This window comes from Cnephaeus nilssonii (genome assembly GCF_951640355.1).
Source record: "Cnephaeus nilssonii genome assembly, chromosome: X".
Lineage (NCBI taxonomy): Eukaryota > Metazoa > Chordata > Mammalia > Chiroptera > Vespertilionidae > Cnephaeus > Cnephaeus nilssonii.
In genome coordinates, this window is record NC_137071.1 from 19,331,897 (window position 1) to 19,347,710 (window position 15,814).

Below are 15,814 nucleotides of genomic sequence, written 5' to 3' on the forward strand. Positions count from 1 at the left end.
ATCGATGTTTCTAGCTCTCTATCCCTCTCCCTTCCTCTCTGTAAAAAATCAATAAAATATATTAAAAAAAAGAAGGGGGGTGGAGAGTCATAGGAACAAAAAGGAGAAACTATTCCCAAGAAGTCTGAATTTATGTTAGGACAATTAAATTTACTAAGTGACATTAGACCAATTAACTGTATTTTCTGTAACTTTTCTCATTTCTTGAATAAGGGAGCTATTTTTGAATATTTTTATTGAATTTATTGGAGAGAAGCTATTTGTAATACCTTCATTTCTGCTATGCTCATGGTAATAAAGTAATACCAATAAACATTCTTTTTCATTTGTTTTTAGTTTAAACAATAAATGCCATTTTTTTTCCACACATCGTTCCACCAATCCTTCTAGGTCCATGTTAGACAAATTCTTTTGTCATCAGATGGTGCTTGAATTTATTCAGCAAATGTTATAATCAGAATGATATTGGAGTCAGCCATTCAATTATTCTTTGTATAGATATAGCCAGTTTAAAAAATAGTCACAGAATTTTTATTAAAGATTTCTACCTTAACAATAAAAATGTTAAATGCATCCAAGTAACTATTTCCCATTTAAATATACATTGTGCCCACTACAACTGCTTATTCAATCTTTGCATAATGAAATTCCCCACATAGCAGCATAATGTTTAGTTAAAAATGAAACTTGAACAATGCTATTATCATCTTGTCCAGATTGACCAATTTGTCTGAAACCCAACCTGGAGAGATCTTATTAGAGGCTCCTTTGCCAATTCAATTCTTTATTCAATACAAGTGCTTGTAGTCCAGATTTAGTGGTGAATTACCCTGAACACCTGGCCAAAATGACTGTAATTTATTTAGTACAAGCAATCAGATACCAGTAGTATAAAAAATACTGATATCATATTGCCACCTAAATTCTGATAGCAACAGTTTCTACTGCTATAACCATCATCCATATTAGCCAGCCATCACTCTATCTCCTCAACTTCTGTCTCTCCCTCTCACCCCTGTCCTTTCTTCTATTTCTCCTTCCCTCCTTCTCTTTTTTCCTCTCTAATTTCCTTCCCTTCCCTTCTCTTCTCTTCCTTTCCTTTCATCCTTCCTTAAGGATCATATTTAATCATCATTTTCAGAGAAAAACTCTAGACACATTTTCCCCCTTTCTTTGATAGATTATGGCAGTAAAAGAAAACTGTGAATAATTGTCAAAACACATTTGTTTTGGAGCAATTTTACTTAAACATGTGAAGAAATATGAAAAGCATTCCATTATCAGATATCTCTGATGTGCAACTATAAATTACAAATTAACCTCTGCTATTAATTCACAATTCTAGAAAATAAACTTGGAGCTTTTTGTGTTTTACTTTTAAATACTTAATTTGCATATTTTACATCTCAATTCCTTTATAATATAATGGTGTGTTGTGTTTTTTTTTTACTCTCTAAAATTAAGCAGTCAAGTTGCTTAATATTTTAAATGGCTGTATTTTACATCTTTTAAAAAATCAAAGTTATAATTTAATTCCCTTTTTTTGCCCAATATAATCCATTTAGTAAAAATTATTTTCATTTCAAAATGGTAGCAGCCCCCTATTTTCCAAAATAAGAATTTAATTAAACAATTTAACTAAAGGAGAATGGAAGCTAAATATCAAGTATGTGATTTTAAATACAAGGTCTAGAACTATGAAAAGCTAGCTATTCAAATGTCATGTCTTTATTCCCTTTCTGGGAAAAATATTTCAATCATTACATGTCTAAGGTCTTATCTGAATCTCATAAATTCAATACTAAGTTCTCCTAGGGTCATAAAATGTTTTGTTACATTATGTTGCCTAACTTCTGATGCTTCATATCTAGAATTATAATTCCCCAACTCCAATCTCTGTTAAAAATGAAGCTTTCTCATTACATTTCATTCATAATAATTCATCATGCAATCTACATTTATTAAGACCCAATTATTGTGTGTGCAATATATTATCCTTATATTTAGGGTACTGGGGCATACATAGTCTTTATTTCAGGTCTCCATTATGCAAAGTTGGAATAGATAAACATATTGCTTAGATTATGATAATCACTTCCTGAAAATTCCCTTTGCTCTGTCTTCCACCCTATTGAGTTCAGAGGACACTGATTGTTTATTGGTTGCTGAGCATACTTTCCCTCTTCTATTTTCAACAGACTCCAATTTATTTGGGGTAATGACATCTCCCTCATTGTGAGAGGCTTTGGAAGGAGAGAAATTTAAATCAAAGTTTTTGCTCTCCTTTAGCTAAGAGATCAGTGTGTGAGGGCAACTGGACTCTCTCTTCCAGGACTTTAAATTTTGAATAGTTACATAGGACAAAGAAAAAAAAGAGTATCACAAAGAGACCCAAGTACTTCCTGCTAAATAAATATCCAGGCATGCTCAGACCCCCTTTCTTTCTCTAAGCCTTTTCCATTGCCTTTGTGCTAATTCCAGTAAATTTACTTTCTGCTCGATTTAATCTGGAAGATGTTTTCTGTTGCTTGCATCCAGAGAACCCTAACCAATATACAACTATGCTACATTTAAGGGTTTTCCTTCTTTGTTTAAAACCCTTTAAGGGTCGCCACTGCCTCTAGCCATAATCAAAACTCCTTAGTCTGGCAAGGAAGGATTCCCATTTTTTAGCTCCACTCCTCTCTATTCAACCTCATCAATTCCTTCTTCATCATGTATCTTTAATTTCAGCCAATAAAATCACAATTTTAATAACATACTATACTGTTTCCTACTTCAGTGCAAAGTACAGTTTGTTTCTTCTCATTTTATCTGTTAATTACAGTTTATTCTTTTGTGCTTGTTTATTTAAGATTTTTATTTTATCTTATTTTTAAATTTATTGTTATTGTTAAAAGTATTACAGGTGTCCCCTTTGTTTATTTGTTTTTTTTCCCATTAACCTCCTCCACCCTGTACCTGCCCCTTCCAAGCTTCACCACACTATTGTCTGTGTCCATAGGTTATGCATATATTCATATAAGTTCCCCAGTTAATCAATCTACACCCACCTCTCCACCTCCACCTGCCCTCTGAAATTAATCAGTTTCATGCTTCTATGTCTCCACTTCTATTTCATTCATCAGTTTATTTTGTTCATTAGATTCCACATATGAGTGAGATCATGTGATACTTATCTTTCTCTGACTGCCTTATTTAGCTTAGCATAATACTCTTCAGGTGGATAAAAGACTTAAAATGTAAGTTGTGAAACCATAAAAATCTTAGAAGAACCCATAGGCAGCAAAATCTCAGAGATCTCTCCTAGCAATGCATTTACTGATACATCTCCTAGGGCAAAGGAAACCAAGGAGAAAGTAAACAAATAGGACTACATCAAAATAAAAAGCTTCTGCATAGTTAAAGAAATCATCAACAAAATTAAAAGAGAGCCCACTGCATGGGAGAACATATTTGCCAATGATATATCTGATAAGGGGTTAATTTCCAAACTATATATGGAACTCCTACAACTTAACAAAAGGAAGACAAACAATTCAATTAAAAAAATGGTTAAAGGACCTAAATAGACACTTCTCCAAAGTGGACATACAGAAGTCCAAGAGACATATGAAAAATACTCAGTTACTAATCATCCAAGAGATGCATATTAAAACGACGATGAGGTATCACCCCACACCTGTCACAATGGCTATCACTAACTAATCAACAATTGACAAGTGCTGGCGAGGCTGTGGAGAAAAGGAAAACCTAGTACCCTGTTGGTGGGAATGCAGACTGGTGCAGCCTCTGTGGAAAAGATTATGAAGTTTCCTCAAAAATTAAAAATGGAACTGCCATTTGACCTAGTAATCCCACTTCTAGGAATATATCCTAAGAAACTAGAAACACCAATCAGAACGAATATATGCATCCTTTATGTTCATAGCAGTGCAAATTACAATAGCTAAGATTTGGAAACAGCCCAAGTGCCCACCAGCAGTGGATAAAAAGCTGTGGTACATTTGCACAATGGAATACTAAACAGCTGTAAAAAAGAAAGGACTATTACAATTTGTTCTTCAATGCTCGGCTTAAACTTTATTTTCTTTAAGAAGGTTTTCCTGACATATGTTCTCTTCCCTGGCTTAGTTTGATGCCCTTTCCCTGAACTAAGTCCTTAGAGCATAGCCCACAACATACTCAGGGAAGTAAAAAAACCATGGTGTTTAAGAGTTGGGACTCTGGAATCAGACTGCTTGTGTTCAAATTCCATTGTTGTCTTTTTACTACTTGACCTTGAGCAGGTCATTTAACCTCACTGTGCTTTAGTATTAATCTCACAGTGTTGTGTGCATTGTCATACACATGATGTAATTAGATCAGTGACTGCCTTATCATTAGTGCTAAATATGTGCTAGGTATTATCCTGAAATTTACTTCTATCCTAGTGCTATTACTGCTTTTCCCCCTTCACCTTCTTTAATCTGTGCATTTGTTTCTTGTCCAACTCTGTATTTCCCAGACACTTACTAGTAGGTGAATAAAAATTTGTTAAAAGTATATGAATAAATAGGCATTGAGAGTGTTTTATAGTTTATCTCTATTGGAATATTGCCTCATTTCTTACACCTTAAACATTAAAGTTAGTATAGTTTCATTTAAAACTTTACATAGAGGAAATATTTGTTTTCTGATGTTACAATAAATACTTTCTCAAACTTACCTTTCTTTCTTATTCCCCTCAACACACACATTTGTTTAATGCTTCTTTAGGATCATTTTACTAACCATTTCGTAATTGACAGGGCCTTTTTAAAAATATATTTTTTATTGATTTCATAGAGGAACGAGGAGGAATATAGAGATAGAAACATCAATGATGAGAGAGAATCATTGATTGACAACTTCCTGCATGCCCCTTACTGGGGGATTGAGCCTGCAACCCGGGCATGAGCACTTGGCTGGAATTGAACCTGGGACCCTTCAGTCCACAGGCGGATGCTCTATTCACTGAACCAAACTGGCTAGGGCTGACAGTGTCTTTATAATTATTTTTTTAATGCGAAGGAAAGAAACAGAAAAAGCATTCCCACTATTAAACAAGAGAGGGGAGAAAAAATATATATGACATTTATAAATGCTAGCTTTCTGTGATCACAGACATGGAACTTGAACTTCTTCAAATTAATTTCTGACCTGTATTTAATACCACTATGAAGAGGCATCAAATTAGTCATCCTTTCTGCAAAAGACAAATTTATTTGGAGAACTCTGAAGACTATGGAGCAGCTCAATACCTTCCTTAAAGGTCAGGTTCATAAACCCTTCACAAGGAAATGTGGACTTTCTCTCCCATTCTAATATCTAGTGGCTTTCACAGGAGGCCATAGTGTCAATGACAGCATGGGGTATAGATGTGGAAACACACTCTTCTTTACATATAACAATTATATGATATAGAGTTTGCACGATTCAAATGGCATGGGTAAGCAGATTTACACTGAGTGGCCAGATTATTATCATCTCTGAATGCATAATAATCTGGCTATTCAGTGTATATCCTATATAATAAAAGGCTAATATGCAAATTGTCCCCTCGACCAGGAGTTCGACCAGCAGGCAGGTCAGTCAACCACCTATGTCCCCTCCTGACCAGGCTGGCCGGACCCCACCCATGCACGAATTCATGCACTGGGCCTCTAATATATATATTCTGGCCACTCAGTGTGTGTGTATATATATATATATATACACACACTGAGTGGCCAGATTATTATGCATTCAGAGATCATAATAATCTGGCCATTCAGTGTATATAGAGTTTGTTGTAGAACCTAGTATTAATTACTAACATTAGTTGAATACTTGAAGTAAGCAAGGCAAGGTGGGAAGATGTTTCATATACTACCTAATGTAATCCTCATGACAACTTATAAAGCATATAGTATTATTATCCACATAATACAGATAGATAAACTCAGGTTCAGGGAGGGTGAATAACTTAACCGAGATCACACAGCTTTAGTAGTGGATCCAAGATTTGAACCCAGATAATCTAACTCCAAAGCCCTTGCTTTAAACGTTATAACCTACTGTGTCCTCTGGTTAGTAATAGTCTTGAAATAACTGCTGTAACTCAGCATAATATCTATATATCTATATATCTATATATCTATATCTATATATCTCTATCTCTATCTCTATCTCTATCTCTATCTCTATCTCTATCTCTATCTCTATCTATATCATCTATATCTATCTATCTATCTATCTATCTATCTATCTATCTATCTATCTATATGAGAGCCTAAGTGACTATCGCAACCGAACAGACGACCGAACAGGCTGTGTGGGGCAACTAGGCTGGCAGGGGGGTTAGTGAGGGGTGACCAAACAACTGAGTAGCAGTCTGCGTGGGGCAACCAGGCCAGCAGGGGGGTTAGTGAGGGGCGACCAAAGGACCAAGCAGCAGGCTGCATAGGGCCACCAGGCCCGCAGGGGGGGCAGTTGGGGATGACCAGGCCAGCAGGGGGGCGTTGTGAGGGGCAACCAGGCTGGAAGAAGGGGGCAGTTGGGGGTGACTAGGTCGGCATGGGGGGCAGTAAGGGGTGACCAGGCTGGTGGGGGGCAGTTGGGGGTGACCAGGCCAGCAGGGGGGCAGTTGGGGGTGACCAGGCCAGCAAGGGGGGGCAGTTAGGGGCTATCAGGTAGGCAGGCAGGTGAGCAGTTAGGAGCCAGTGGTCCTGGATTGTGAGAGGGATGTCTGGCTGCCGGTTTAGGCACAATGGGGATCGGCCTAAACTGTCAGTGGGACATCCCCTGAGGGGTCCCACATTGGAGAGGGTGCCGGCTGGGGCTGAGGGGACCCCCGCCCCTGTGCACAAATTTCATGCACCGGGCCTCCAGTTGTACAATAATGTACCTTTTGTTTCTGTATGTATCAGCACACTGCAAATGTAAAATGTTTTACATAGTGCCTGACATATACTATATATACAATATACATATGCATATATACTATACATCACCAAATGGTAGCCACATTTATAGTTAATACTACTATATGGAGTAAGAACACAGGCTTGGAACCAAACAAACTTGATTTGAATCTTTGGTCTGTTACTTACTGGGAGTGTGACTATGAGCCTCAATAGTTTTTTCTGAAAACTATGGTTAGTAATACTTGTTATAAAGCAGTAGAAAACAAAGTATGTATATATATTTAAATATATTTATGTACACATATAGCTATCCTACATGGTGAATGTGAATTCTGTGTGCCCTGTACCCAGAATAGGAAACCAAGATCCAAAGGATGATTTGACCACAATAATGTCATTTGTAAATGTCAAAGAAAGCCCATTAATTTGGGTCTTCTGGGTCTAAGCTCTAGGTACTTTATATGCAGGTTATTTTTTTCCTGCAGAATCACTAACATTTTAAAAAAGAATTTGTGTGCCTTACTCCTTGTTTTTTTTTCCCTTTAAAAAGTTGTTCTCTAACAACTAAATAGCTTCAGTATAATTTATTTCGCCTTTAGAAAATATTTAAAAATCATTACAAGTGAAATAACTATAGTGTATAAAACCTTTCAAAAACTGAATTTTTTATTCATCCAGATATAGTATAGAAGACATACGGTATATTTGTTCTAGCTAGGTAAACCACATTTATATCAATGAAGTCTTATATTTCTAGTTGATGTCATAATTTTGCAGAATAGATTTCAGTGAGGCTTAGAAGTACAATCTTTGTATTAAAAACATGTTTATTGGAGTATGGCATTGCATAAATACCAATATTAAGATCTAAGTTATTTTAAAATATATGTTTTGTTACTTTCTTTTTTTCATTTGTTTATAGCTAACTTTCAATTATCCTTATCATTGGAGTAGGAAAATTGGCATGGACAACTCGGAAGTGAATAACCAATTCCCAGATTATATTTGATTCTGTAATATATTATGGCTGCAGGGTGCCAAAACAAGCAGTTTAAATGTAAACAGCTCAATTGAGCTACTTCTTTGTTATTAAATAGATTTTTAAAATACCAGTTGTTTAGTGAATTTAATTAAGCCAACATTTCTTGTAAGGTTTATGCTTTTTTCCTTGTGTTATTCCTTTTCAATTTGTGGCTGTTTTAGATAATTGCATTAATTTGTTTCCTTGCTCATACTTGGCCTGAACAGAGCAGAGAGAGTAGTGTGTTTGCTGACAGAGAAAAGCTGCCTAAAAACTGGTGGGAAATGTTCTAGGAGAGTACATTGATTTGTGGAAAATCTTCACTTCAAAGAAAAACCCCTGCCAGCCTTTATTTGTTTTGGCCATACCTTCTGCTTCATGATCATCTCATTGATGTCTTCTAGATCACCCACCATCACCCTCTGCGACTTAATAACTCGATCAAGCAGAGACAGCCAGTCGGTAAGTTCTGTCCAAGCCCGGTTGAAATCTGCTAGAGCAGGTACCTCCAAAAGCAAGGTGGATGGCATTTCAAGTTTGGCGATGGCAGTTTCCTTGGTAACCACAGGTTGTGTCACCAGCGTAACAGTCTGACTAGGAGCTAATTTTTTTTTAAAGGACAAAAAAAAAAAAAGAAAGAAAAGAAAAGGAAAGAAAAATTAGAAACACAAGCTAAGAAGCCAATTCCAATAACAATGAAACAACCTTAATTAAAGGACAACAATCTGAACCAAAGTATTATTTATGACATTTTTTTTCTGAGCAATGTGGGTACTTTATATATTATTATATGATAAAAAATTAATGACTCAAACTTTTCATTAATACACATTAATACATATTTCACTAATATACAATCTTTCAAAAATGATGTTGCTTATTCTCAAGGCTGGACAATGAATTTAAATAGTCTTCTCCCTGTAACTATTTTGTAACTACCAATCTGTGCTTCTTAATCCATTCACCTTTTTCACCCAGTCCCCCAACCCCTCCCCTCTAGCAATCATCAGTCTGTTCTTTGTATCTATGAGTCTGTAAAGACTATGTATGGTGCCAGCCAGACACTAGATTGATCAAGGTGATCACTTCATAAGTTATATACTAGTAAATGTCTAATCACTGGGTTCTATACCTGAAGCAAATATAATATTGTATGTCAACTGTACTTGAAAAAACTTTAAAAATAAGATAGTTTTCTCAGTAACCAATTGCACAGATTATGGAATTGGTAAAAACAAACAAACAAAAACAGTATTCAGATCTTGCCAAAGAAATAACTTTTGCTTATTTTTTTTAATTCAAGGAAGAAAAGCAAAAGGAAAGATTGGATAAGATTTTATTTCTGAGTTAATGATTTCCTTGAATAGGAAGTAAATTACTTTGGAGGTGGACCCTAGGGAAATCAAAGCCAATGAAATGTTTGTTCTGTTTTATATTGGGAGCAGTTTACCATATTTTTTTTCCCGTTTTAGACTTTATTTAGACAGGTAATAAAGTAACTAGCAGGGAGTAAAACTCAAGCTATATTATTTTTGGAAAATCGGAGTTAGTAAAGTTTTTCTATTTAGATATGAAACACTGTTTCAAGGTAATTAAGAAATATTAAATTAATATTAACAGTGTTTAAAACTGTAGTGTAAGATAGTCCATGGTATTGGTTAAAATCTGAAGTTCCTGAGTAAAAACACCTGGGAGAGAATCCTTCCATCTGCCTTAGGAACTCTGTGACCTTTGTTAAGTTAGTTAACTTCTCTAAGCTTCATTCATTTATTTTTCTCCACAGTTAAGGACAGATAAAAGTCAGGTAAGAGTCACAGGGAAGTTGTGTAGATTCAATGACTAAAAAAGGAATTGTACATAAGACAATGCCAGAAAAATAACAATATTAGCACAGTTCTTGACACTAGTAGGTAATAATGTTAGGTATGACTATTTTTATAAAAACCAGATAAATAAGAAACACAGTGATGAACAAATATAGTGAGCAGCTAGAGATAAGGACTGGGAATATGTGAAATAGGGAAAACTCAAAGGTCTGTGTGTCTCTCTACTTACTGAAGGGGGCTGAATTTGCTGGTGTGAATTAATACAAAATAACAATAACAGCTAGGTTATCGAAGGTGAGTGATGAAGTGTAGGGAATGCCTCATCTAGTTTATACGCAATGGGCTCTGGAACCAAATATTCCCAGTAGGTCATCACCAGAGACATAGTGGACTATATTATTTAGAAGGGGAGCTTTGAGGGAAAGCTGCAAAAGACAACATCTCAATGGGAGACGTGAGAGGCATGGACAACAAGAGAACTGTCCTAGGAACATGAGAAAAATGCGCCATGTTGGCATTCCTTTCTCAGGTGGTCTTCAATTACTTTTCATGGTTGTATTACTTTCTGTACTTTTAAGGTGGTATTTTTGTTAGAGAAGATGAAGAGAGTAATGAAGGAATGCCTCTTGTGCCTCAAGTTTCTCAGGGACAAGCAGTTCCCACAGATGAAAGACATATTCTTGAACAAGACAGAAGGAAAAAAAAAGTGAGGTGTCAGAATACAAAATTAATGCTAAGAAGTAATAACTGAAAGACAAAGAGATAAAGAAGATAGAAGAAATTGTTTCTTGAAGCTATCTCACTACTCTAAAGCTCTTTCTAGAAAAAAGTGAAACATAATCTGAAGCAGTAATAGCACCTTGTGATCCAACAGTCTAGTAGGAAGGAGCATGGGAGCCAACAAGATCAAGAAATATTAACAGGGATTCCAAGAGGGGAGCTTAATCCCCGGATAGGATGCGTGGGTGAAGATGAAATGAGAGCTAAATTAAAATAGTATTGTAGGAGCTAACTCTGGCTGACTAGAAAATATGGCCAAATTGTTTTTATTATTTAAAAAATTTTAAGGAAATATATTTTTTATTGATTTCAGAGAGGAAGGGAGAGTGAGAGATAGAAACAACAATGATAGGAGAGAGATTGATTGGCTGCCTCCTGCATGCCCCCACTGGGATCGAGCCTGCAACCCAGGCATGTGCTCTGACTGGAATCAAACCATGACCTGGTTCATAGATCAGTGCTAAACCACTAAGCCATTCCAGCCAGGCCCAAATTGTTTTTAAAATAGATACACAATAGATATTGAGGCAACATGCAGTCATTTGAGAGGATTTCAAGGTTCTGGGAAGTGTTGGAAAATGCTTCTTCAAAAAAAAATAGACTTATTGAAAATTTGACCCTCAAATGAGATATTTTTCTCTAGACTTATTTCTGACCAAAAAAGTAGTGCCTAGCCCTAGCCGGCTTGGCTCAGTGGATAGAGCATCAGCCTGCAGACTGAAGGGTCCCAGGTTCAATTCTGGCCAAGGGCACATGCCTGGGTTGCGGGCTTGACCCTCAGTGGGGGGCATGCAGGAGGCAGCCGATCAATGATTCTCTCTCATCATTGATATTTCTATCTCTCTCTCCTTCTCCCTTCCTCTCTGAAATCAATAAAGAAATGATTATGTCATCTCAAATTTTAATACAGTGCCTAATGGAGTGGAAATGATTATGTCATCTCAAATTTTAATACAGTGAAGCATGAGAATGAAGAGAATTATCAGACTTCAACTGTGTTCTGGAAAGCACATTAGGAAAAAAAAAGAAGTCTATTGAAAAGAAAGGTTAGGGCCAGAGACTAAAAAACAGAGAATTAATCAAGATGACCAAAAAGTACAAAAAAGTGACATGGAATGATAATATCACAAAATTCTCCAGTGGGGAAAAAGGGAGTAGTACTACCAAGTACAAAGTCAGCTAAAAGAGATTCAGAGGAGGGTTGAGAGGTCAAGCAATGCAGCAATTTGTGCATCAGTTGTGGGCAGATGATCTCATTTATGGACTGGTCAGGCCATTGAATTTGGTCTCTTCTCCAGCACTCACCATCTGAAAACATCTCCGCACTGGTGAAAAGGGAAACTGTGTCCCTCTTGCTCACTGCTCTATCCCCTGCAACTCACACTGGAATACAGTGCCTGTTCAATTGATGTTGACTGACTGAACGAAACGAAAAAAAAAAAAGTCCATGTACAATAAGCTTTTCAGTAAATTTAGAGGCCATTTGCTCACAGTGAGTTCTAAAAGATAACCTCTAAGGACGGTTTCTCAAAGAGTAGGCACAGAACATGCCTAGCTTTTTGCTGTTCAGATCATTTTCACTATTTTGGGAACAAAAAATAATGGAGGAAGACAATGGAAGGTCAAATATTAACGGGAGAAAATAGAATGAATTAATTATTTTGTTCCCCACTTTTCAATCAAAGGGGGGAGGGCAGGAAATAACACTGGATCAAGAAGGAGGATGTAAAATAGACTATCTAGGGCCAAACTGTTGGATTGAAATCCTTGCCTTGCCATTTCTTGGCTTTGTAACCCTGGGTAGGTTACTTAACCTCTCTGAATCTCCAAGTACTCCCTTGTAAACTGGCAATTATAATACCATTTCTCTCACAGTTGGCCTTACCATTTCCTAGATATAAAACTTTGTACAAGATTACAGGCACCTTGAGTTTAAGGGATTATACCATGCTTGCTAAACTGAACTTTTTGGTGCCTCAGACTATTCACCTGCCTAACGGGTAAAACATTACTAATCTGAGGGAATTAACTACTTTATGAATTCAATTATGTCCTAGCACTGTAGGTATTGTGTGTGTGTGTGTGTGTGTGTGTGTGTGTGTGTGTGTGTGTGTGTGTGTTTATTTTCTTTACCCGTTTGCTGCTAATTGCTTATTGGCTATTCACTTTCTACATTAGCATGGCATTCTGGGCTCTGTGCTTCTTGAACCAGACCTCACACTCCAGACTTATTTCCCTCCATTCTTCTGGGCTCCCCCACACCTCAGTCCCTATTCAGCATTCTCCTGTTAGTATGGGCCATTTCACAATTTTGTGACCTTCCATATGCTCCATATACTTCATGAAATCTCTTCTTGCCCTTCCTTGCATAAAATCTCATTTCTTCTTTAAATCCCAACTCTAGATTTCTGTGTTTTTTGAGAACCAGAAGAAGTTTGTAATTAAATAGTCTCCACAAAATATAGAATTACACCATACTTTTAGATACAAAACACATTGATGTTTTCAACATTTTATTACTTAAATCTAATAATCACTAGGAAGAACAAAATCTTGCACCATTCTTCTTCTTTTTTTTTTTTTGGTCTGTGGCTAGAGGGTAGCTGAGTGCTGGATGCTAAACTCAGAAACTTTGGGTCTCCAATAGTAGAAAAAAGTTCTATAACATAATATAGCAAGAGACTAATCTCCATCTACTTTCAGACATTTTATTAGGACCAATTCTACCTTGAACACTATTAAAATATTTCATTTTTCCTAAAAAGACTTGTCTCTAGAACCATGCATGTGTATATATTTTTATTTTTTTATTAAGCAAGATGTTTCAAAGGAGAAACTTTGAGGTCCTGAGAGCATTTATCTTATTTTATTATGTAAATCATATTGACTCATACAGCACTTTCAGATGTTTTAACTTTTAAGTGAAAAGAAAAAGTAGGGTTTCTTTTCCACTATGTTATTTTACTAGAAACATAAGCAATACTCCTCATTAAGTAAAGTGTGGGCTGCTCAGATTTGTAGTAGGACTACAAAGAGAGGTTTTGCCCAAACCGAGCAACAGAATCTTCACTCTTATGGTCAGGGAGAAATATTTAGTTGTTATAGGAAAGTTTTCTGTTAACTCCATAATTTAAAAGGTAGAAAGGGGATTTGCTGAGAGTTATCTCAACCTATAATTGTGATCAGGTTAGGAGTTAGGATATATGAATTATTACACAGAATCTTAGACACGAAATTCTGGGATGAGTCTTGAGGTTGTCCTCCCTAGGGAGCATGGGAAATTGGTTTTCCTGCAGCTGGTGGGGATTCTTCTCTCCATGCCCCATTCAATGTACCCACAATCTGTTCTACTTGCATGCAACATCCATCACTTGCCACAGGCTGCTGAGGTAACAAGAAATTGGCTCATGGAGATCCAAGTTATTTGACTCAAGTCTGTGGAAGGAAGTATCTCTTTCTACATGGGGTCATCATGGAAAATGGTACTTATGGTGTCACACTATTAACTGTCCCTTCAGCAATGGATGCTGGCATCTTTCCTGCTTAATTTGTTCATGTCAGAACCACATGTATTATAACATACACCAATAAGTGAGATAGATAGATAAATACACACATCATATCTAGATATATATATATATATATATATATATATATATATATATATATATCCACCCACTTATGCACCCATACACAGAGCCTGTATAGTGACATAACTGATGATTATAGCATAATGTTTCTCATGATTTCATTAGAAAATTAAAATAACTTTACTAAAAACTGTATTTTTTCTTCCATAGCTATGCAGATAGAAAGTCAAGCTTAAGATAACTGAAATGAATTGAGTTTGGCACACCAGTAGCATGAATAACACTAGGTGTAATATACTTTTGCAAACCACATCTTTACTGAGTATTTTATTAATTAGTAAAAGGTGTTAGCTTTAGGAGGGAACTCTCCTTTTTTTCAGAAGTGTTTGAAGAACGTTTCTCTAGTCTAAAATATTAATTGGTTTCAGGGATACATGATTAGTCAGACTAACAACTTTACTTAGAGCTTGAAAGGAGCTACTAAATCTTTTAAAAGCACACACAATGTGTTTGGCATACTTCTTTTGAAGTATTCATATGTGGTTTTCCTGTAATTCACACGTCTCTTTTGGTTGATAAGAAAGCAAGAAGCACATATTCTATTTTTAGCATTTTTATGAATGCGGGTAACTTATTTTCTTTACTTTGGTACTTGAAAAATCAGAGAACTGGCTACATGATAAATTATTGGATTCACACTAATAAAAATATCTAAAAGTATCATTTGAGACAGCATGGAGGGACCTGGAGAGCATTATGCTAAGCGAAATAAACCAGTCAAGAGAAAGATAAATATCACATGATCTTATTTATATGTGGAATCTAATGAACAGAATAAACTGATGAACAAAATAGAACCAGAGACATAGGAGTGTGGAACAGACTGATGAGTCTCAGAGGGAAGGTGGGGGTGGGTGGGTAGATATTAACCTGGGAACTTGTATGCATATATGTGTAACCCATAGACACAGACAATAGTATGGTGAAGGCCTAGAAGGGGTGGGGGAGGGTGCGGGTGGATGGGGTCAATGGGAAAGAAAGGGGACATCTGTAACTTTCAACAATAAAGATACATTTACAAAATTTAAAAATTAACAAAAAATAAAAGTACCATTTTTATATGTGGTCAAATTGCATTACTATTTAATACTGTGGGTTACAGGAAATATGTTTAGCTTCTTCCATATAACCAATAGATAAAATAATTAAGCAACATTGGGGAATACTCTGAATATTTGAAAAGATGGCATGTAGCTTAAAGAAATATGTACGAATTAGAGAGTACTTGTTAGGAAATCATATATAGACTCAGGAAAATCTATTGTGTGTCAGCAAGGAAGAACTTCACTTCTTCCTTCTAGATACTGCAGTATATAGGTATAAGTGGAAAATTAGAAAAAATGTTATGAACACATAAACATTTATTTTGTCTACATTCTTTCTCCTATTTCTAAAGACAAAATAAAATATGTGACTCAAATATCTTAAATTATTCACATTTCAGCACAATAAGGGCTTGTGCTATACATGGGCAAAGTCTAGAGAATTGGAACTCAAGGATTCACGACAACTATTTCTGGATTTTAGAAAAAAATTGTTAGGTGTCAGAATTGTTAGGTGTCAGAACCATAGGCTTTTAAAACTCAGTGACACTATTTTATCACTCTTAAT

The 15,814-nt window shown here is 35.9% G+C and overlaps 1 protein-coding gene across 2 annotated transcripts in view; it reads right to left on the reverse strand.

Annotated features, from left to right (window-relative positions):
* Window positions 1-15,814, reverse strand: part of DMD (dystrophin) — a 2,362,317-nt gene that overhangs the window by 731,950 nt on the left and 1,614,553 nt on the right. For both annotated transcript variants that reach the window (XM_079764882.1, XM_079764883.1), the window contains exon 51: window positions 8,316-8,548. In XM_079764882.1, coding sequence (XP_079621008.1) covers window positions 8,316-8,548 — 233 coding nt within the window. The remainder of the gene's footprint in view (window positions 1-8,315; window positions 8,549-15,814) is intronic.